This window comes from Giraffa tippelskirchi, chromosome 10 (genome assembly GCF_054371585.1).
Source record: "Giraffa tippelskirchi isolate mGirTip1 chromosome 10, T2T-mGirTip1v1.2.pri, whole genome shotgun sequence".
Lineage (NCBI taxonomy): Eukaryota > Metazoa > Chordata > Mammalia > Artiodactyla > Giraffidae > Giraffa > Giraffa tippelskirchi.
In genome coordinates this window covers 95,164,600-95,186,113 of record NC_137284.1, presented here as the reverse complement: position 1 = coordinate 95,186,113, position 21,514 = coordinate 95,164,600, and the positions used below count along the sequence as shown (strand labels likewise).

At 40.1% G+C, this 21,514-nt stretch overlaps 1 protein-coding gene across 1 annotated transcript in view; it reads left to right on the top strand.

Moving 5' to 3' along the window:
• The window catches only part of LAMB4 (laminin subunit beta 4), a 133,033-nt gene that overhangs the window by 41,159 nt on the left and 70,360 nt on the right, over window positions 1–21,514 (top strand). Inside the window, 10 exon segments of the mRNA XM_081535994.1 lie at window positions 144–301; window positions 2,996–3,131; window positions 7,792–7,865; window positions 9,043–9,231; window positions 10,077–10,140; window positions 10,318–10,416; window positions 10,419–10,522; window positions 11,653–11,773; window positions 13,296–13,484; window positions 20,677–20,856. Coding sequence (XP_081392120.1) covers window positions 144–301; window positions 2,996–3,131; window positions 7,792–7,865; window positions 9,043–9,231; window positions 10,077–10,140; window positions 10,318–10,416; window positions 10,419–10,522; window positions 11,653–11,773; window positions 13,296–13,484; window positions 20,677–20,856 — 1,314 coding nt within the window.

The window sequence follows — 21,514 nt, the reverse complement described above, 5'->3', positions numbered from 1 at the left end:
GTATCCACCACCAGGGTCTTCATGAGCACAGAACTAGTATTAAAAATAGGTGGACTGTTAACTCTCCCACTTAACCAGTCACTTCTTTAAGCCTTCTACCACCCTTAGACTTCCTCATGTGTCCTATTTCTATCATGTTCAAGGGTTGCTCAGTTACGTGGAAGCTCAAGATGAATGCAGCAGAGGTGCCTGTCATCCCCCCACTGGCGATCTCCTGGTGGGTCGCAGCAGGCAGCTCATGGCTTCTTCTACCTGTAGGCTGGACAGAGCCCAGAAATACTGCATCCTCAGCTACCTCGAGGTGGGTTGGATCTTCGTTTACTTGTTGGGACACGATTTCATCAGCAATGTAGATTTTTCCAAGTACATCTAGGGCCGTCCAGACAACAGGAGAAAAAAAGGAGACAGTCTGCCTTCCCAAACATCAGAGACACAAATGATTCAAGTCAACATTTGGGAAACCTTCACTAATTGGGGAATAAGGAAGATGGGCTTCATCTATTTCTTGTTAACTTTAGATTAAACAAAAGAGGGTTTTTTTGGTTCAGTCTTGGAAGGGACTACTATACAATATATGTTCTAATTGGCTGCTTTAGTGACTCCAATGGAGTGGACTTATTAAATAATTGATAAGTTGGATGAAGATGGAAGAACCCTCAGGGTTCAGGGCTATTATGCTGAACATAGGCTCTTACTGCCCTACTTTAGATGGAGATGGACAGAGTGTAGACTTGGAATTGATTGTATGCCAGCATCTCAATGCCACTTGGAAATTGTCTTGTTTAGAGACTGTCAAGTCCCAATGTGAACATCCTTTTGTACCTTTTATTCTTAAAGACCAGTTTTATAAAAGGACCAGTTGCTTTTTTTCTTCCCTGGGCTCTGAAAAAAGCATCCAAAGTCATCTGAGTATCACACCTGCTCAAAAGCCTGAGGCAGTCATGTCAACCCCTTAACTGAGAGGATGTGCAGGAAGGAAGTTGGATGGAAGCCTAATGTTAGTGACCCAGGTTTTTCCATGTATTGTTTATGTAAGGCAACTCCTGGAGGCCTCTGGGAAGGCTTTGTGTTCTCATTGATTTTAGTAAAAGAGGATGATTATAAATAAGTGGAGACAATACTTGAGTGCATAGCCCTGGTCTAAGTTTAGGAAGTACTTGTATAAGAAAGCAAATTCTCTACATGTGCAAGACAGTGACACTGTAGAAGTTTCACTCAATTTTAGGTCAGGTGGGATGGAAGGCCCTTCGAGTAGCTTTCCTAAGGCTAGGTCCCCTCGACAAAGCAGTGATTCCCAAATCTAATATTAGAAACTTTGCAACACTGGCATCACCCATCTTGTCTTTCCACCATTGGCATCTGCTTATTTTGTCATGAGTCTAATTATTTGAACTTGATGTTAAAATAATTAGAACTTGATGTTGCTATATGGCAAAGTTACACCAAATAGAAGTAAAACAAACTCCAGAATTTCTTCAGTCTAGGGATCACAAAAATCTTAGAACTGGGGGGAAAAAATCCCCAAATATCTTCCAGCTGACAAAGCATTATAGGTGAAACTATAAGTATTAGTTATATAAAATGCATGTGGCATGGAGGATAATTTTTTTTTCATCCATCGACTAGCAAAGAGCTCTCAAGCAAAACATTCTCTTCCAAGTGTTTAAGTCATCAATGACTCAGAGTGTTACCCAAGTTGGGCCTCTCATATCTATTTGCCACAACTAAGCATCCTCTGTAGCCAGCTCCATCAAAGACTGTACTTCTAAAATGTTTACAGAAAAAATAAATGGCCTGAAGTTAAACATACTCCCCAATATTTTCCATAGTATTGGAAATATTTTCAAGTCTTGACAACTTTTGGTGGAATCATTGGGCTCCTGTTGCTCTATTAGGACAGATCTGGGGCAAATCTCCCCATATGCAGAACTGATCTAACTTGTACTGGTCCTTAATTTCTAAAGGGTATTTCGATTTTCTTCAGGTATAAGGGCTTATGATGGCCAGTGATTATAAAAAGATTATACCACTCTCTTGAAAGTCTGGTTTAATTTGACAACCTGTAGCTGAAATAGTCATTACAATCATCATGCATTTTTTTAACAAAAGAGGTAGGACTGGTCAGATTACCTAGGCCCTTGTAAGCCATGGTCAAGCATAAAATCCAACGTTTGCTGAATACCTACCAGCATATTTGCTGTTTTGGGCAATTTCCAGTATGGAGGATTGTAAGAAATCACTCCTGCTTCCTGGAAGCTTTGCAAAAATGCTCCTCCAAAGTCCCACAGATATTAGCCAGAACAACTGTGCAGGCCATTGACAGGTCTTTGGAAATCTTGGGAGAGTTCCTCAGGAGTTTTAAGTAAGTACAGCTACAAGTAGATGCAAATTCAAAGGCCAGTCTTGACTGTTAAAACCTTGGAAAATCCATCCCAAGCAAAACTAGTTCCAAATTCACAAAAACCTTCTGGTCTCTCTGTAATGAGTTTAATGAAACTCTTATAAAATCCACATGTGCATAGTAAAGGTTTTGGCTCTGGAAGCTTTTATGCCAAAAATAATATCTGAGAGAGAAAGGATGATGGTTGCAGATAAACTAATGGCCAATTGTTTCATTAATTTCTTACTAATTATTTTTTTTTTTTACTAAAGGAAGTCATTCCAACTCAAGAGTATATCCTAGTTATTTTTCTATAGTTTAAAACAAACTCTAGACCCTCTGCTCCTTGTATGAGAAAATAATTATTAGTTCTACAAATTTACAATTTTGTCCCAAATGTTTACATTTATAAAATTTCTAAGTCAAGTCTTAATTTTGTTTGTTTTGGTAGTCAAACACCTATTGATGGAAAAATTTATGTCTTGTTATTTCCTCTGCTTTTTATTTTTAGCTAGATTGAATGACAAATACAGTTCATCCAGCTTGTTTTTAAATTCAGATCAACAATAAGTAATGACGATTATTTATTTTTAATTTTAATGATGTGTTTTCCAGGGGGAACAAAAATGCTTCATCTGTGATTCCAGATTTCCATATGATCCACACACCCAACCCAACAGCCACACCATCGAGAATGTAATCACAAGTTTTGAACCAGAGAGAGAAAAGAAGTGGTGGCAGTCTGAAAATGGTATGACCAGGTTTGTTTCCAATCTTTTATCTCTTCACATTTTTCTAAGGTATCTTTCTCTCTGTATGATTTTGGCAGTATCACACAAGGAGTTATATTGAAATGGAATAATATCCACTGAGAATGTAAAACCCTGTATAAAAGCAAAATTCAATTTTCATTTTAAGAAAGAATATTTTCCTCTTGAGAAATAGAAATATTTTTTAAGCACATACCTGAGAATGTTTTACTTTTTTCATGTGGGGAACAGTTCTGTATGCTCTTGTTCTTTGGAAAGTAAAAAGGGGGATAGAAGTAGTTTATGAGGTATTGGTAAATTAAGCCTAATAAAAAACACACTGATGTAAACAGAAATAATAATGCCGGGGGAAGTCTGAGAGTTAATACTATGTGCTTTTTCCTTCTTCAACACATGAAGGCAGAAAGAGAAAGGATATTTCTTTCTGCAAATCAAAAATTTTAATATAAAAATTTAATTGAAAGGGTAGTTGGCTACTGACTGCAATTCTTTCCTTCCTGGTTTTTGCCCTTCCCTGTTCATGACATTGTGATCCTGAACCTCACACTGGCCCTGTTTCCTAGATGCCACTGTAAATTTGGACCTGATCAGGGATTTCCTATTTCCCACCCCAACTTTATGTGTTTAATGTAGCTCGTTCACTCATGATGGACCCTCTTCAACAGTGGTCTGGAGCCCTTATCCCCGCAGAGAAGGATTCCATTTGCCACATCCCTGCATCTCTCACCTTGGACTACAATTCCTCTATTCTGTTCGGACTCTAAACATGTTTCCCTAAAGGGATCCCAGGCCATAAGAGGGGAGTGTGGGAATAATCATAATAAGTAAGATCATTCAGGGTGAGCATAGTGTAAGGCTATTTTTCTATGTCATCCATTGGACACAGACATGATTGGTGTCTATTAAATGCTAGTTCATTTTGGATCCTAATGATTGGTCTCTCATTGGACTCTCCTTAGCCAATGTTGGTGGTTTTTACCACACTGATGAATGGGACCATTTTTGCTTCACAGCTGCTTTGATGCACATGCCCAGCATTCATTCCATGTCTACTTAAAAGGGAATGCCCTTCTGTCAAAGCTGACTGCACAGAAGATGTGTTCTCAACTGAGTGCTTGGTTGAGAACAAGAGGAAACAGATGATCTCCTTTCCAGAAAGAGCTGGGAGCCTTTGACACAGAGCCTGGAATGTGACTGCCCTCTCAGCAACAAACCCTTCCCCAAGCCATTCACCCTAGAACACTAAGCTGTATCCCAATTCACCACAGTGAAGTCACTGTTCTCTGGAGCTAGACTTTCCAATATTGTGGCTCCACACATGGCTACTGAGCACGTAAAACATGGCTAATCCACCTAATAGAAGCAGAAGATATTAAGAAGAGGTGGTAAGAGTACACAGAAGAACCATACAAAAAAGATTTTCATGACCCAGATAACCACGATGGTGTAATCACTCACCTAGAGTCAGACAGCCTGGAATGTGAAGTCAAGCAGGGCTTAGGAAGCATCACTATGAACAAAGCTAGTGGAGGTAATGGAATTCCAGTTGAGCTATTTCAAATCCTGAAAGATAATGCTGTGGAAGTGCTACACTCAATATGCCAGCAAAATTGGAAAACTCAGCAGTGGCCACAGGACTGGAAAAGGTCAGTTTTCATTCCAATCCCAAAGAAAGGCAATGCCAAAGAATGCTCAAACTACCGCACAATTGCACTCATCGCACATGCTAATAATGCTCAAAATTCTCCAAGCCTGGCTTCCATAGTACATGAACTTAGAACTTCCAGATGTTCAAGATGGATTTAGAAAAGACAGAGGAACCAGAGATCAAATTACCAACATGTGCTGGATCATCAAAAAAGCAAGAGAGTTCCAGATAAACACCTGCTTTATTGACCACGCCAAAGCCTTTGACTGTGTGGATCGCAATAAACTGTGGAAAATTCTTCAGGAGATGAGAATACCAGACCACCTGACCTGCCTCCTGAGAAATCTGTATGCAGGTCAAGAAGCAACAGTTAGAACCAGACATGGAACAACAGACTGGTTCCAAATAGGGAAAGGAGTATCTCGAGGCTGTATATTGTCACCCTGCTTATTTAACTTATATGCAGAGTGAAACTGAGTCACTCAGTTATGTCCTACTCTTTGAAACCCCATGAACTATACAGTCCCTGGAATTCTCCAGGCCAGAATACTGGAATGGGTAGCCTTTCCCTTCTCCAGTGGATCTTCCCAACCCAGGAATCAAACCGGGGTCTCCTGCATCGCAAGCGGATTCTTTATCAACTGAGCTATGAGGGAAGCCCATATGCAGAGTACATCATGTGAAATGCCGGGCTGCATGAAGCACAAGCTGGAATCAAGATTGCCAGGAGAAATAACAATAACCTCATATATGCAGATGACACCACCCTTATGGAAGAAAGCAAAGAAGAACTAAAGAGCCTCTTGATGAAAGTGAAGGAGGAGAGCAAAAAAGTTGGCTTAAAGCTCAACATTCAGAAAACTAAGATCATGGCATCTGATCCCATCACTTCATGGCGAATAGATGGGGAAACAATGAAAACAGTGAGAGACTATTTTGGGGGGCTCCAAAGTCACTGAAGGCGGTGACTGCAACCACAAAATTAAAAGAAGCTTGCTTCTTGGAAGAAAAGCTATGACCAACCTAGGCAGCATATTAAAAAGCAGAGACATTATTTTGCCAACAAAGGTCCGTCTAGTCAAAGCTGTGGTTTTTCCAGTGGTCATGTATGGATGTGAGAGTTGGACGGTGTAGAAAGCTGAGTGCCAAAGAATTGATGCTTTTGAACTGTGGTGTTAGAGAAGACTCTTGAGAGTCCCTTGGACTGCAAGGAGATCCAACTAGTCGATCCTAAAGGAAATCAGTCCTGAATATTCATTGGAAGGACTGATGCTGAAGCTGAAGCTCCAATACTTTGGCCACCTGATGTGAAGAACTGACTCGTTGGCAAAGACCCTGATGCTGGGAAAGATTGAAGGCAGCAGAAGGGGACAACAGAGGATGAGATGGCTGGATGGCATCACCGACTCGATGGACATGAGTTTGAGCAAGCCCCAGGAGTTGGTGATGGACAGTGAAGCCTGGTGTGCTGCAGTCCATGGGGTCGCAAAGAGTCGGACACAACCGAGCGACTGAACTGAATCCAAACCAAGATGTGTGCTATGTGTGTAAAAACATCCCTGGTTTCTAAGACTTAGTTTGGGGAAAGAAGTATGTATAATAAAGTATCACTAATTTTTAAAATATTGATAACATGTTGAAATGAGAATATTTTTGATATATTGGATTAGGCATAGTATATATTTATATATGATATATATTTAGGCAATGTATTATATATAATATTTATATCATACATATGATTTAAATATATAAATAAATTATAGATAATGTATTATCTATCTAGGATTTCCTAGGTGGTACAGTGTTAAAGAATCCACCTGCCAATGCAGGAGATGCAAGAGATGTGGATTTGATCTTTGAGTTGAGAAGATCCTCTGGAGTAGGAAATGGCAACCTACTCCAGAATTTTTGCCTGGAGAATCCCATGGACAGAGGAACCTAGCAGGCTATAGTCCGTGGGGTTGCAGAGTTTGACATGACTGAGCACAGCACACAATATATTATCTATAATATGTTTATTATCTGTAATGTGTATTATTTATAATATGCCATGTTATTTATAATATATGGATAAATATATTGTATAGATATATAGACTATATATATATATATATATAATAAATATAAATAATTTCTCATGTTTCTTTTTACTTTTTAAAATGTGCCTGCTGGAAAAGTCTAAATGGCCCGTGGGACTCATACATCCATTGGACAGTTCCACTCTAGAGAGCAGCCTCCATCATGTCTGGATTGGAGCTGATACTTCACATCCGTGCTATACCTGGATGGCAACAACTGTCTCAGTGCAAAGTCCTGGCCAGGATGTTCGGGCTATAGTCCCTCTATTGTCTTTGGATACCTAAATGTATTTCCTGTAGGGGACTCTAGACCATGAGAAGGCAGTAAGGAAATCATCATCATCAGTATATAAGATGATTTAGGGCAAGCATAGTATGAGGCTTTTTCAGTGTCATCCACTGGACAGGAACATGATTGGTCGCCACAGAGGAGCCCACAGACCCTCAGTCCCAGGAGAAAAATCCAAGGTGTGTTTTCTGCTGAATGACAATACAACTAGCTCAAGTGCTTCCTTGTAGCTGTTGGAAGGAGAGGATGTGGGTGTTTGCCATGTGCTGGCTACTAGCTTATATGAAGTCAAGATTTGAGGTCAACATAATGAGCCGTCTCTTTCTACCTATAGGGACCATCCAGGAACTCCCTTGGTGGTATGTCGTACTGCCACACTGTGGCTGTATGCGTTGTCACTAAAATATAAATGGCACAATCAGGGGAAAACTGATATTACCCTCACACATAGACCTAATCCTGAGTGTGAATGGCATGGAAAGCCACTCCAGCAGACTTGGCAAGAGTGTTAATCACCAGCCATAAGATTCCAAAGGGTTTCATTACAGACAATTGAGGAATTAGCATGGTGAACAGTTGTCTCTCAAAATCACTGATTTTCTTCTTTCTGGATTTTCCTTTAGGTCTTGATCATGTCAGCATCAGACTGGACCTAGAGGCCATATTTCAGCTCAGTCACCTTATTCTGACCTTTAAGGTACAGATGTGTAGAGTGCTGCCCCCTTATCTACTTACCAAATGCTTGGCATACCTTAGATTTCACTTCCTTGCTCCCCTGCAGAGAACAAAAAGCTGTTCAAATCCAGACTGGAGCTTTGTTATCTGGGCTTTTTGCTCTTGAATGAAAAACAAAAAAACACCAGTGCTCATTAAATAATAACTTACATGATTAACAGAAAAGAAGAGAGAGAGTGAGTCTTGGAAGATACAGGAAAAAAGAAAACCTCCAAGCTCTGGGGTGCTAGAGATGACAAGAACTAGAAAGATAATTTGGAGGATAAAAGGACAGGCACTGGAAATTATTTAAGGAAATAAAAAAAAATTGTGATCAGAAGAGGAAGAAAATTTAAAGGCTCTTTACTGAGTTAGATGCCAGAGAAAATCTGCGCTATTGTCGTTCTTTCATCATTCATCAGAATTCTAATTTTGTCAGGCCTGGTGCTAGGTTTTAGTCATAAAAGATGAACATGAAATTAAAAGTTTTAAAAATTTAAGAAGCAGTCTTTGATTTCAAAGAACTCACAGTCTAGTCATGGGTATAAACAGATACATAATTTTGAAATTTCAATGCAGAGTGACACATGCAGAAATAGATGTACGATTAGAATGCTGGGGGGTTATTTGACATGGCTAAGTCAACTCTGGGGAAACAGGGTAAACCTCATGGTAGATTTTGAAGGATGTATAAGAGTTTGCCAGAGGAAAAGTATTCTAAGCGAAGAAAACCACATGCAGATTGCTATAAAAATGTCAACTGCATTGGCTTTTTTCTAAAAAAAAGTACATGCCATTTTTCTTCAATTAATTTTTACAGAAACAATTTTAAAATGGAATTTGATTCTGGGACAAAGCATGTGCTCATAAATAGTTGTCCGCTTGATAGAAAGAGATTTTGGTGTGTTCATGGTAGAATAGATTTTTTTTTTCTTTTCCTTTTCTTGGCCTTGCTGCATGGCATGTGGGATCTTAGTGGCCTGACCAGGATCTAACCTGTGCCCTCTGCAGTGGAACCACCAGAGAATTCCTTAGAATAGATTTGAAAAGATACAAATAAAGATATTAGAAATGGAATTCAAAAATATTGTCAATCTGGAATGGGTTATATATTCTACTTTTGCAAAAAGCATGACAAGTTTAACTGATTTTTCCCCCAGACTTTTCGGCCTGCTGCAATGTTAGTTGAACGCTCCACAGACTATGGACACACCTGGAGAGTGTTCAAATATTTTGCCAAAGATTGTGCTACTTCCTTCCCTAACATCACATCTGGCCAGGCCCAGGGAGTGGGAGACCTTGTTTGTGACTCCAAATATTCGGATATTGAACCCTCCACTGGTGGTGAGGTAGAATTGCCTTTCTTGGATTTCTTTCCTGGAAATGAAATCTTTTTGTTGTTGTTGTTGTTATTGTGGTTAATCGAGATGAAAGCAATTTAGTTAGTGTCTACTGAAACAGAACATGAGCTGCTGCTTGTTTAGGAATGGTAGTGTCTACATTGAAATGAGTCCTGAATTCATCTCATATTCAGATAAATTACAAATACCTTACAAGAAATGATCCTGTACAAGAGTGCCCCTACTGACGGCAAACAAGGGCTGAAATGCAAGTTGGGCACTGTGGCCAGGATGCCAGGGGTAGGAATATCTTTTTCTAGTCCTTTCAAAGGAACCATAAAGGCTAATGGCAGCCCTCCGTGCTCTGCAAGCCCCCTACCTGGGTGGAATCTGCCCAGAACTCCTCAGAGCAAAGCTGGTGATGGGCAGAGAATCAGGGGATAGGAGTAGGCTTGGGAGGTCTTACCTTATCAGGTAGAGTCATAGGAATGGTGACAGAAGGCAGCTCCTGAATCCCCCAGTGCAGATCCACACTGAGGAGGACTTGCTGAATCATGAACCCATCACTCCACCCCAATCAAGCGTAGGAGTCCTTTCACCAGTGGTAGCAGCACTTCCGTCTGCATGGACCACTTGTGCATAAAGAGCCAGAATGACTGTTTAACAACCTTCCTTCATTTTCATTCTTGATACTTTTATTCAAATGAGAACCCAAATGATAATCTACATTCTACACCAGGTGGGAAACAGTGGCTCAGCCTTCTTGTAAGGTCAAGATATCTTCTTTAAGAGTATATTGAACACTTACATTTGGGGGGTAAAACACTCTAAATTTACCTACCTTTGTTTTACAGGTTGTTTTAAAGGTGTTGGATCCCAGCTTTGAAATAGAAAACCCTTACAGCCCTTACATCCAGGGTATGAATTGCTTTATATTTTTCACACCGACTTCTTTTGTAAAACTTCATGTGAGGGGGATTCCTTGTCATTGCATGTCTATAGGATGGTAAGGGAGTATCAGTCAAGGAGGGTGCTTTGAACCCATCCAACCTAATGCAGTTTGATTTATTAATTTCACTATTTTCCTTTCTCTAGACCTTGTGACATTTACAAACCTGAGGATAAACTTTACCAGGCTCCATACTCTCGGGGATACTTTGCTTGGAAGTAATTCCCTTGATAAATACTACTATGCTCGTATGAGATGGTGGTTAGAGGAAGCTGTTTTTGCAATGGCCATGCTAGCAAATGTGGTTCAACACAGAAGACACACGATGATGCTTTCAGCCCTCCCGGCATGGTGAGTTACAAACTCACCCGAGAGCCAGATCGGCTCTCCTATTTTCCCTTCCCTGTCTTAGTGCTGAATGTGTGTCAGACTCTGTATGTGGGGATCAGCAATCCAAGAGCTCTCTTTGTGCCAGACAGGTATCATTCAGTCTGGCCCATCAGGCCATCTGGGGGCCTTTGGTTCTCTGGACGAAAGTTCTTGTGAATTCTGCCACATGTAGGCATCATTGAGCTAATGGGCAGAATTTTTAATTTATGATTTCCAGATGGTCCATCTTATTCTCTCTTGTTTATTGGATTTTTAGGAAATGGAGATTTGATGGGGAAGAACCATGTCACATACATTGTCTCATAAAAATGTATTGAAGGTCTATTCATGTGAGAGCCTGGGCTCAGTGCCAAAGTGTTTGAGTGACATCTGATGCTGTCGAAAGCCATCACGTCAAGTGACACGCTATGAATGACTCTGTGCTAAGCAGTACAGATCTTCTCGACTCCTGGGACTAATCTTAAAGGAATAAGACAGTAGAAGAATTTAATTTTGTGCAGAGTCTTGGGAGTGTGTCTAACTAAAAATAGTTTTGAACTATTGGTCATAATGGACAAGGCCAGGTGTTGAGGCTATAGATCTTTCCACGTAGACACCTCATGTTTCACCAGAAGTGGAACTTTTCCCCCGGAACGTGGGCACTGAGGGCATTTTGTGAAAAATCAAGAGAATCCCACACTTTTCTCCAGTTTTAGTTTTCTAATTCCCTGATGTTCCTGAATCATACCCCACTGATGCGCACTCGCCCGCACACATACACCTTCTCCATCCTGGCCCTCAGTTTGCCAAGGGCCTGTGTTCAGGCCATGTGTTCCCTGATACCAAAATTCAGAAATACAAAGAATTCCTTGTAAATGGTCACTTAAGCATCTTAAAATTTTAAAAGTTTTTAAAATTTAAAAAGTTTAAAAGCTAATTAAGCAAGTAATAGTAGACAGTCAGGGTTCGTATTGTAACTAACACATGGAAAACTAAGACCCAGAGAGACCCCCTTGGCCTGGTATTTAATTTTTCATTTAAAGAACCCCAACGTCCTCAAAGTTCAAAGATGAGCCCTGTGTTCACAGCATTCATGTTCCTCACGCATGCAGGTTCATGGTCGATGCATCTGTCAGCACAATACAGATGGCCCGAACTGTGATAGGTGCAAGGACTTCTTCCAGGATGTTCCTTGGAGGCCAGCTACGGGCCTCCTGGACAGTGCTTGCCGAGGTGGGTGGACCTCAGTTCTTCTCATAGACTGAGTTTCCATATGTGAAACTCCTTACACAGTCTCTGCTTTCCCTTCTTTTGGAGAACATTTAGCTGGTTTCTGTTGGGCTTCTGGCACCGCAGGGGGTGACCTTGTGGCTTCCAGCTCCAACTGTGTGATATTCCTCACGTCTCCTGCACAGAAGAACACCAGCTTCTCCAACCCTCACACCAAAACTTAACATTAATTTGAAGAACTAGATTATATGTTGTGGGGCCCTTTCCATAGGAGGGGCACAGCCATGGGAGGGTAATATCAGTGGGGATGGTATCACTCCAGCAGTCTGGTGATCACTAGAATTTGTACAGAGAGCCCCACTGTTTTCCTGATTAAATATTACACTCAGTGAAAGTGACCTTAAACCCATATGTCAGATAAAATCTGAGAAATGAGGCCCAGGATGGAGTTTGACAGGCTATTGTGTTTTTTAATAAAATATTTAGACTTTAAAAGATAGGAGGGAGTTTTGTCATGTGTTTTCCGCCTCTGAATTTTGATGCATTTCTAAAACTTTATTCAGTTTCTTTTCCCAAATGTGGGAAAAACAGGATTTGACAAAGAGGTTATTAGATGAGCTCTTATGAAAAATCCCCATCCATGGGTGTCACAGTGAACATGACCCAGGAAAATGTGGCCCAAGCTTATGCTGTTGACAGGGAAAAACCCAATCAGGCAAGTAGCATGGATATTCCCACAAAGATACACAGATACCTTTAAACAGACTGCCTTTCCTTCTGATGGTCTGGGTGAGCGCCTGTTGGGAGGAAAATGACATTTAGCCCCGATTCCAGCAGTTCTGCCCCAGAGAAGGAGAGGCTGGCTGGACCCAGCTCTAGCATCTAATTTGGAGAATCCAGTACTACAGTACTACCAAACATGTGATGTAAAACCTTCAGATTTACCAGTCTGAGTCAGTAAACATATTCTTTGTGTGTGCTGTGTGCTCGGTCTAAATATCTAATTCTTTGCCACCCCATGGACTGTAGCCCACCACATTCCTCTGTATTTGGGATTCTCCAGGCCAGAATACCGGAGGGGGTTGCCATTTCTTCCTCTAGGGGATCTTCCCGACCCTGACAAACCCACATCTCCTGCAGTGGCAGGAGATTCTTTACCTCTGTGCTGCCTGGAAAGCCATAAACATATTCTTTATTGAATAACAGCAAGAAAAAAAATATTGCATCCTATGGCTTTTAGATCACCCAAATGATTTGTATTTCTCTGCTTGATTAAAAAACAAATCTAAATAGTGAACATTTCGAGAACACATTTTATAGAGAGTATATGAGCAGAATTAGAGTGCTAAAAATATCCTTGAAAGCAACTATTTTAAGCTTCTATATACTTGGTGTAAGGAGTCTGAAGACAGTGGAGGAGGGGAAAATGGGTTATGGAAAATGGGTGATGAGCAGGGAGCCACCATCCCTGGGATGCTCACCGTGGGGACCTTGGTGATCTCTCATAACTTTGCTGGGTTTTCAGCTTGTCACTGTAACGGCCACTCTGACCGCTGTCACTTCGACATGACTGCATACCTGGCGAGCGGGGGCCGCAGTGGGGGCGTGTGTGACGACTGCCAGCACAACACCGAGGGCCAGCACTGTGACCGCTGCAGAGCTCTCTTCTACAGGGACCCCCTTAAGGCCATCTCGGATCCTTACGTGTGCATTCGTGAGTCCCCAGCCTCTGACCCCTCCTCACCCCTCATCTGAGCAGGTGCTGATGGAACTGGTCCCCACTGGGCTCAGCAGCATCTCCAAACTGCCCTCTTAGTGGTGGGAATTGCAAAATCACTTTGGTTCTGAGCTTTTCTGTCTCTGAACAAGTTGGGCCAGATAATCTAGGTCCCTCCCTGTGGTCTCGCAGCCATGGCTGTGGTGGTTTAGTCTCTAAGTCGTGTCCTACTCTTGCAACCCCAAGGACTTAAGCCTGCCAGGCTCCTCCGTCCATAGGATTTTCGAGGCAAGAATACTGGAGTGGGTTGCCATTTCCTTCCCCAGGGGATCTTCCTGACCCAGGGATTGAACCCGGGTCTCCTGCATTGCAGAGAGTTTCCTTACGCACTGAGCTACCAGGGCTGATACTGATGAATTAGGAAACTATTCTGGATTCAACCAGAAGGGGGCGATAGTTTCAGAAGCTGCCACAAGCACTTGCCATGTCAGCTCAGGGAAGTAATTAAGTAGGGAGATTGGCTATAGCATTTGGCTGTAGCAGATTCAGTTTTGCTAAGCTAACTTACCTTGTTTAATTTTTCCTTTAAAAAAAAAATGTATCTTTATGGCTACACCAGGTCTTGGTTGTGGTATGTGGGAACTTAAACCTTTGTTGTGGTGGCATGTGAGATCGTTAGTTGTACCGTGTGAACTCTTAGTTGTGGCATGTGAGATCTAGTTCCCTGACCAGGGATTGAACCTTGTCCCAATGAGTCTCAGCCACTGGACCACCAGGGAAGTCTCTCATTTTTGTTTTTTTAATGTTTAATTAAAAGTTTTTCATTTTATTAATCTCAACTTTTTAAAAGATAATATTTTAGGCATAGACAAAATAATAGAAAATAACATTATGTATATAATATAAACAATATACCCACCACTAGCTTTGTCAGAACATAGTATCTTGCCCTGTCATCTTCGGGACATTACTACAACACTACAGCACTATGAACAGGATATTCTAGCTACCCACTTCTCCTCTTTGTCTACCCTCCTTCCTATGGATAAACTCTCATATATTTCAGTTCAGTTCAGTCGCTCAGTCGTGTCCGACTCTTTGCGACCCCATGAATCGCAGCACGCCAGCCCTCCCTGTCCATCACCAACTCCTGGAGTTTACCCAAACTCATGTCCATCGAGTCGGTGATGCCATCCAACCATCTCATCCTCTGTCATCCCCTTCTCCTCCTGCCCCTAATCCTTCCCAGCATCAGGGTCTTTCCCAATGAGCCAACTCTTCACATGAAGTGGCCAAAGTATTGGAGTTTCAGCTTCAACATCAGTCCTTCCAATGAACACCCAGGACTGATCTTTAGGATGGACTGGTTGGATCTCCTTTCAGTCCAAGGGACTCTCAAGAGTCTTCTCCAACACCACAGTTCAAAAGCATCAATTCTTCCATGCTCGGCTTTCTTCACAGTCCAACTCTCACATCCATACGTGACTACTGGAAAAACCATAGCCTTGACTAGATGGACCTTTGTTGGCAAAGTAATGTCTCTGCTTTTTAATAGGCTGTCTAGGTTGGTCATAACTTTCCTTCCAAGGAGTAAGCGTCTTTTAATTTCATGGCTGCAGTCACCATCTGCAGTGATTTTGGAGCACCCAAAAATAAAGTCTGACACTCTTTCCACTGTTTCCCCATTTATTTCCCATGAAGTGATGGGACCAGATGCCATGATCTTAGTTTTCTGAACGTTAGAGCTTTAAGCCAACTTTTTCACTCTCCTCTCTCACTGTCATCAAGAGGCTCTTTAGTTCCTCTTCACTTTCTGCCATAAGGGTGGTGTCATCTGCATATCTGAGGTTATTGAGATTTCTCCCAGCAATCTTGATTCCAGCTTGTGGTTCTTCCAGCCCAGCATTTCTCATGATGTACTCTGCATATAAGTTAAATAAGCAAGGTGACAATATACAGCCTTGACGTACTCCTTTCCCTATTTGGAACCAGACTGTTGTTCCATGTCCAGTTCCAACTGTTGCTTCCTGACCTGCATACAGGTTTCTCAAGAGGCAGGTCAGATGGTCTGATATTCCCATCTCTTTCAGAATTTTCCACAGTTTATTGTGATCCCACAGTCAAAGGCTTTGGCATAGTCAGTAAAGCAGAAATAGATGTTTTTCTGGAATTCTCTTGCTTTTTCAATGGTCCAGAGGATGTTGGCAATTTGATGTCTGGTTCCTCTGCCTTTTCTAAAACCAGCTGAAACATCTGGAATTTCACGGTTCATGTATTGCTGAAGCCTGGCTTGGAGAATTTTGAGCATTACTTTACTAGCGTGTGAGATGAGTGCAATTGTACGGTAGTTTGAGCATTCTTTGGCATTGCCTTTCTTTGGGATTGGGATGAAAACTGACCTTTTCCAGTCCTGTAGCCACTGCTGAGTTTTCCAGATTTGCTGGCATATTGAGTGCAGCACTTTCACAGCATCACCTTTGAGGATTTGAAATGGCTCAACTGGAATTCCATCACCTCCACTAGCTTTGTTCGTAGTGACACTTTCTAAGCCCTGCTTGACTTCACATTCCAGGATGTCTGGCTCTAGGTGAGGGATCACTCTGTCGTGATTATCTGGGTCGTGAAGATCTTTTTTGTTCAGTTCTTCTGTGTATTCTTGTCACCTCTTCTTAACATCTTCTGCTTCTGTTAGGTCTATACCATTTCTGTCCTTTTTCGAGCCCATCTTGCATGAAATGTTCCCTTGGTATCTCTAATTTTCTCATATATTTACCAGTTATGATTACCTTGCTTCTTTTTACACTTTAACACGTTTTTAATCAACAGATGATACATGTTGACATGTTTCCAAACTTGAGATAAATGATATTATGCTGTGTGCTTGCTCAGTCATGTCTGACTGTTTGCGACCCTATGGACTGTAGCCTGCCCTGCTCCTCTGTATGTGGGATTCTCTAAGCAAGATTACTGGAGTGGGTTGCCATTTCCTCCTCTAGGGGATCTTGCTGACCCAGGGATCGAACCCATGTCTCCTGCATTGGCAGGCAGATTCTTTACCACTGTGCCACCTGGGAAATCTGAGGGACTTGCTATGAAACTCCAGTTTCAGACTTTACATAATCATAATACATAAATTGAAGTCTTATGCAAAAGTAAATTAGCAGTCACCCAAATACAAACAATATCCTAGATTTTAAAGTTTAAATCATCATTATGTGGAATAAGCATCAATGAAATTTTTTTGCTCAGATTACTCAGTAGGTAGCTGATTGTATAAAAGTTTACCTTAAAAAAAAAAAAAGAAGTTTACCTTACATGCCCTGATTAATATAAAGAATTGGGTCCTCAGAAAACTTATTTCTTTAAATCAATGTCGTAAGTGCCCTACATTTTTTACCAGAATCCATAATCCACTTCTCTCTCCCTCCCTGTCCTTTTGCCCCCATCTTTCTCTCTCTCACACATACACACACACACACACACACATGCAAACACACACAACTTTTATTAATATTTATAAAGCTCTATATTTGTAAATGAAGATGAAATTTCTTAGATGGAATCAGGAAAGTACAGTGTTTATAAACAGATAATCTGGGAATCTGAAAAGAGGTTAGAAATAACTAAACCAAATATTTCAAATAAAGTACATCAACCAGAGTCTTGCTCTTTAACAGCACTTAGTATCAACTTAGTGGTGCTTTTGGAGGAAAAGAAGGAAAGAAAATTAGTACCCTTGATTTGAAATTTAGAAACCATTCTTTGTGATTAAGGAATTTCTCGAGGAAAGGCAAATGAGGAGCTTGTAAAAAAAACAATTTTGAGACTTCTTAGCTTCTCTAAGCACATGTTTATGTGTTTGTAACTGTGTGTACACAAATGATGTGTATTTGACCAGCATTCTCATATAAATTTTCTCTAAGTTGTCCTAGTTTGAGCCTAAATATTTACATGATCAGATTCCAGGCCTAAGAGTTGACCAGTTTTAAGTCTTCTATGATTTAAGACACATTTGAATGTGATACAGAAGAAACAAATATTTGGTAGACTCCACCAATAATATGTTTGCTGGAATTTAATTGTGTGACCCAAAAAGATTTTACTGGACTTCTACTCTAAAGGTCATAATGCAGGATTATTTCAAACTTACTGGCCATTTACCCATTTCCCTTTCCCAAAGGATTTTTCTGTGTATAATTAAATTATACTCTGGAACTCATTGCTGACCCTTTGGAGTGTCTCCCAAATAAAGATGAGTTTTTTTTCCTTTTGGCTGCTTCTAAAATGAACCTAGTTTGTTCCTTCCTTCCTAGAAGCAACTGGCTTTAATTAGAAGAAAATTGTGGGGTTTTTCCCCAAACTAAACAGAAGTCAGTGCTGGTTTTCAATAGTAAGATTTTATCACCAGTCACAATCTAGTAATAAACAACTGAAGATCAAACAAAAGATTCTGTCAGACAACTGTTTGCTTCAGTGATTCCAAACTGACTGATTTTTTTCCGCTAAATACACTAACCTGAATGGTGGTTAGGTAAACATTGCTTTAGACTTGAGGGTTTTGTTTTATTACTCCAAAGCAAACATGTATAAATCTTAACATAGTTGTTTCTTAGAATCCAGATATTCATTTTTTTAAAATCTTTATTGCTTTCCGTAAAGGTGGAATCCCTTGAAAACACAGGTCCACTAAGATACAAGATGACCTTGGTGGTCATCTAATGTCTACTAATGAATGCGCTTGTCCTCTATACCAAAGTCACAACCAGACCTCCAATGGTAAAGAGAGCTGCTGCTGTTTGGGCAGCCCCAACTGTTCTTTCTTATACTCGGCCAAGCACTATATTTTCTAGCTTTTACACACTGGAATTACTCATGTTATCAGCATCCTTTTTCATATGACATTCCTTCTTTTAACTGTTTGAATTTCTACTGGAAAAAAAAAAAAAAGGTGGAGGAGGTTGTTACTTTTGTTACATATGACTGTTTATCTCATTTTCCAGAATCTCTTCATCTAAGCTTTTGCCCCACCAACAGATTTCCAAAATTAAAACAAAGATTTGAACATTCTTATTCTCTCTTTTTCTTTCTTGAAGGTGCTCTTTTCTAAGAAGACTCAAAAAGAATGATAGCTCTTATCTTTGTAACATATTTTTCTGTAATGGGAAGGACAGATTTACTTTCTTAACAACCATATTTCAGAGATTTGGTAGACATTTTATGTGATTTTTTTTTCCTCTTTATCATGTCCCTTGATGACTTTATAGTGTATGAAATCAAATATATGATACATGTTTCATTACACCATCCCACTCTAACTTATCTCTTGACCTTATTTTCACCTTTAGAGTCTTTTTAAAATCTTTTAAAAAATTGAGGTGAAATTCACGTAACATAAAATTAACCATTTAAAGTGAACGCAATTCACTGGCACAATGTTTTTCAACCACTACCTCTACTTATCTCCAGAATATTTTCATCACCTCTAAAATAATCAATCTGATGTTTAAACTGAGATATAATTGATATATGACATTTTATCACTTTCAGGTATACAATGTGACTCATGTTTGTGTATATTGCAAAAACATCACTGCAGTAAGCCTAGTTGTCATTCATCACCACACATAGTTACAATTTTTTCCTTGTGATGAGGACTTTTAAGATCTACTCTCTTAGCAACATTCAAATATAGGATACACTATTATTAACTATGTTCACCATGCTGTACATTATTACAGTATGATTTATTTATTCTATAACTGGAAATTGATGCCTCTTGACTACCTTCACCCATCTCTCGCATCCCCACCTCTGGAAACCACCAATTTATTCTCTGTAACTATGAGTTTGCTTTGGGGATTTTTTGAGATTCTACATGTAAGTGAGATCATGTGGTATTTGTCTTTGTCTGCCTTATTTCACTAAGCATGATGCCCTCAAAATCCACCCATGTTGCCACAAATGGCAAGAATTCATTCTTTTTGTGACTGTATAAAATTCCATTGTGTAAATATACACAGTGTGGTATATTTCTTTATTCTATCTACTGATTGCTTAAGTTGCTTCCATGTCTTGCCTAGTATAAAGAATGCTGCAATGAACACAGAGTTCATGTATCTTTTTAAATTAGTGTTTTCATTTTCTTCAGATAAGTACCTAGCAATGGAATTTCTGGGTATTTCATATTTTTAATTTGGGGGGAACCTCGATATTGGTTTCCATAGTGGCTGCACCAATTTACATTCCCATCAACAGTACAAAAAAAATCCATTTTCTTCACATCCTTGACAACATTTGTTATTTCTTGTCCTTGTCAGTAGATTGCCTCTTCATTTTGTGGGTGGTTTCCTTTGCTGTGCAGAAGCTTTTTAGTTTGATATGGTACCACTTGTTTATTTTTCCTTTCGTTTGTCTTTGATTTTGATTTCAAATGCAAATGATCATTGCCAGGACTGATATCAAGAAGTTTGCTGCCTGTGTTTTCTTCCAGGAGTTTTTTGGTTTAAGATCTTACATTCAAGTCTTCAGTCCATCTTGAATTAATTTTTGTGAATGGTGTAAGAGAGGGATCCAGTTTTATCTTTTGCACATGGCTGTTCAGTCTTCCCAACGTCTTTTATTGAAGAGACTGGCATTTCCCCAGCATATGTTCTTGACTTCTTTGTCATAAATTAGTTGACCATACATGTGTGGGTCTGTCACTGGGCCCTCTGTTCTGTTCCACTGGGTTATGTGTTTATTTTTATGCCAATACCATGCTCTTTTGATTACTATTGTTTTGTAATATAATTTGAAATCAGGAAGCATGGTAGCTCAAGCTTTGTTCTTTTCTTAAGATTGCTTTGGCTATTCAGGGTTGTTTGTGGTCCATATAAATTTTACAGTTTGTTGCTTTTTTCATCAATCTATTATTAACATCTAGCTTTCATGATAGACTTCCTCTGGTCCTCTTCCTTTAGAACCACTTAAAATTCTTTTTAAAATGTATTTATGTATTGTTCAACATTTTTCTAGTTCTGAGATATGGGAGACATATCCAAGCAGCCCTTGGTCACTGGTTTAATTATTCAAACATATTTATTGTATTTAAACAACTAAAACAGTTATAGTGAAGGTAAAGCAGTATGCTTCTATTTCAGGGTTCCCACAATTTGCAGTTAATTAAGATAATGCACATCTGTGTCCCCAGCTTGTGAATGTGACCCTGATGGGACCATTTTGGGTGGGCTTTGTGTGAGCCACTCTGATCCTGACTTGGGGTCTGTGACCGGCCGATGCCTGTGTAAGGAGAACGTGGAAGGAGCAAAATGCGACAGATGCAAGCCTAACCACTATGGACTGAGCGCCACAGACCCCCTTGGCTATCAAGGTAAGTCAACAGCGGCTGGGTCATCACCTTGAATGCATTTTGAAGCTTGGAGCTGCCCCTGTCAGTGCTAACATTTGGTCATTGTAAATACTTGAGTCCTAGCATTCTCTGGATTTTTTTTTTTTTTTTTTTTTGAGTGATACAAAACCTCTCTCAAATTTCAGTGAATTAGTGGAGAACTATTTTAGGTGGTTTGCTGAGTTTATCATCAAGAACCAGCAGGGGGTGCTCACATTTTCACTGCTGGAGCAAACGCAGGATAACTGCCAAGAAATTTAATGCCTTTATGAAACCTTTCAATTAAAAAACAAAAATCCTCCACCAGGATTCCATTCTACAAATTTGTTAAATTACATTATGCATTTTTGCATAGATTGATGACTTCTTTGGCAATTTTCAATTGGGGGAAAAAAGAAGCAAGGAAGGAGTCATGGGAAAATAGAAATAACTGCTGAGTTTTGGGGGGCCAAATTAGGAGCCCCTTGGCTCTAGGATCACAGAAATTTAAGGCTGCCTGGGCTCTCAGAGAGCTGCTGATTTCTCAGAGTCTGGGTTAATTATTTCCCTTTGATCACAGTGTCATGCTCCGTGTTATACCCATATAAGGAGCTGTGGATTATTTGCATGTTTAGAAAGCAACATGATGAATCATTCTATT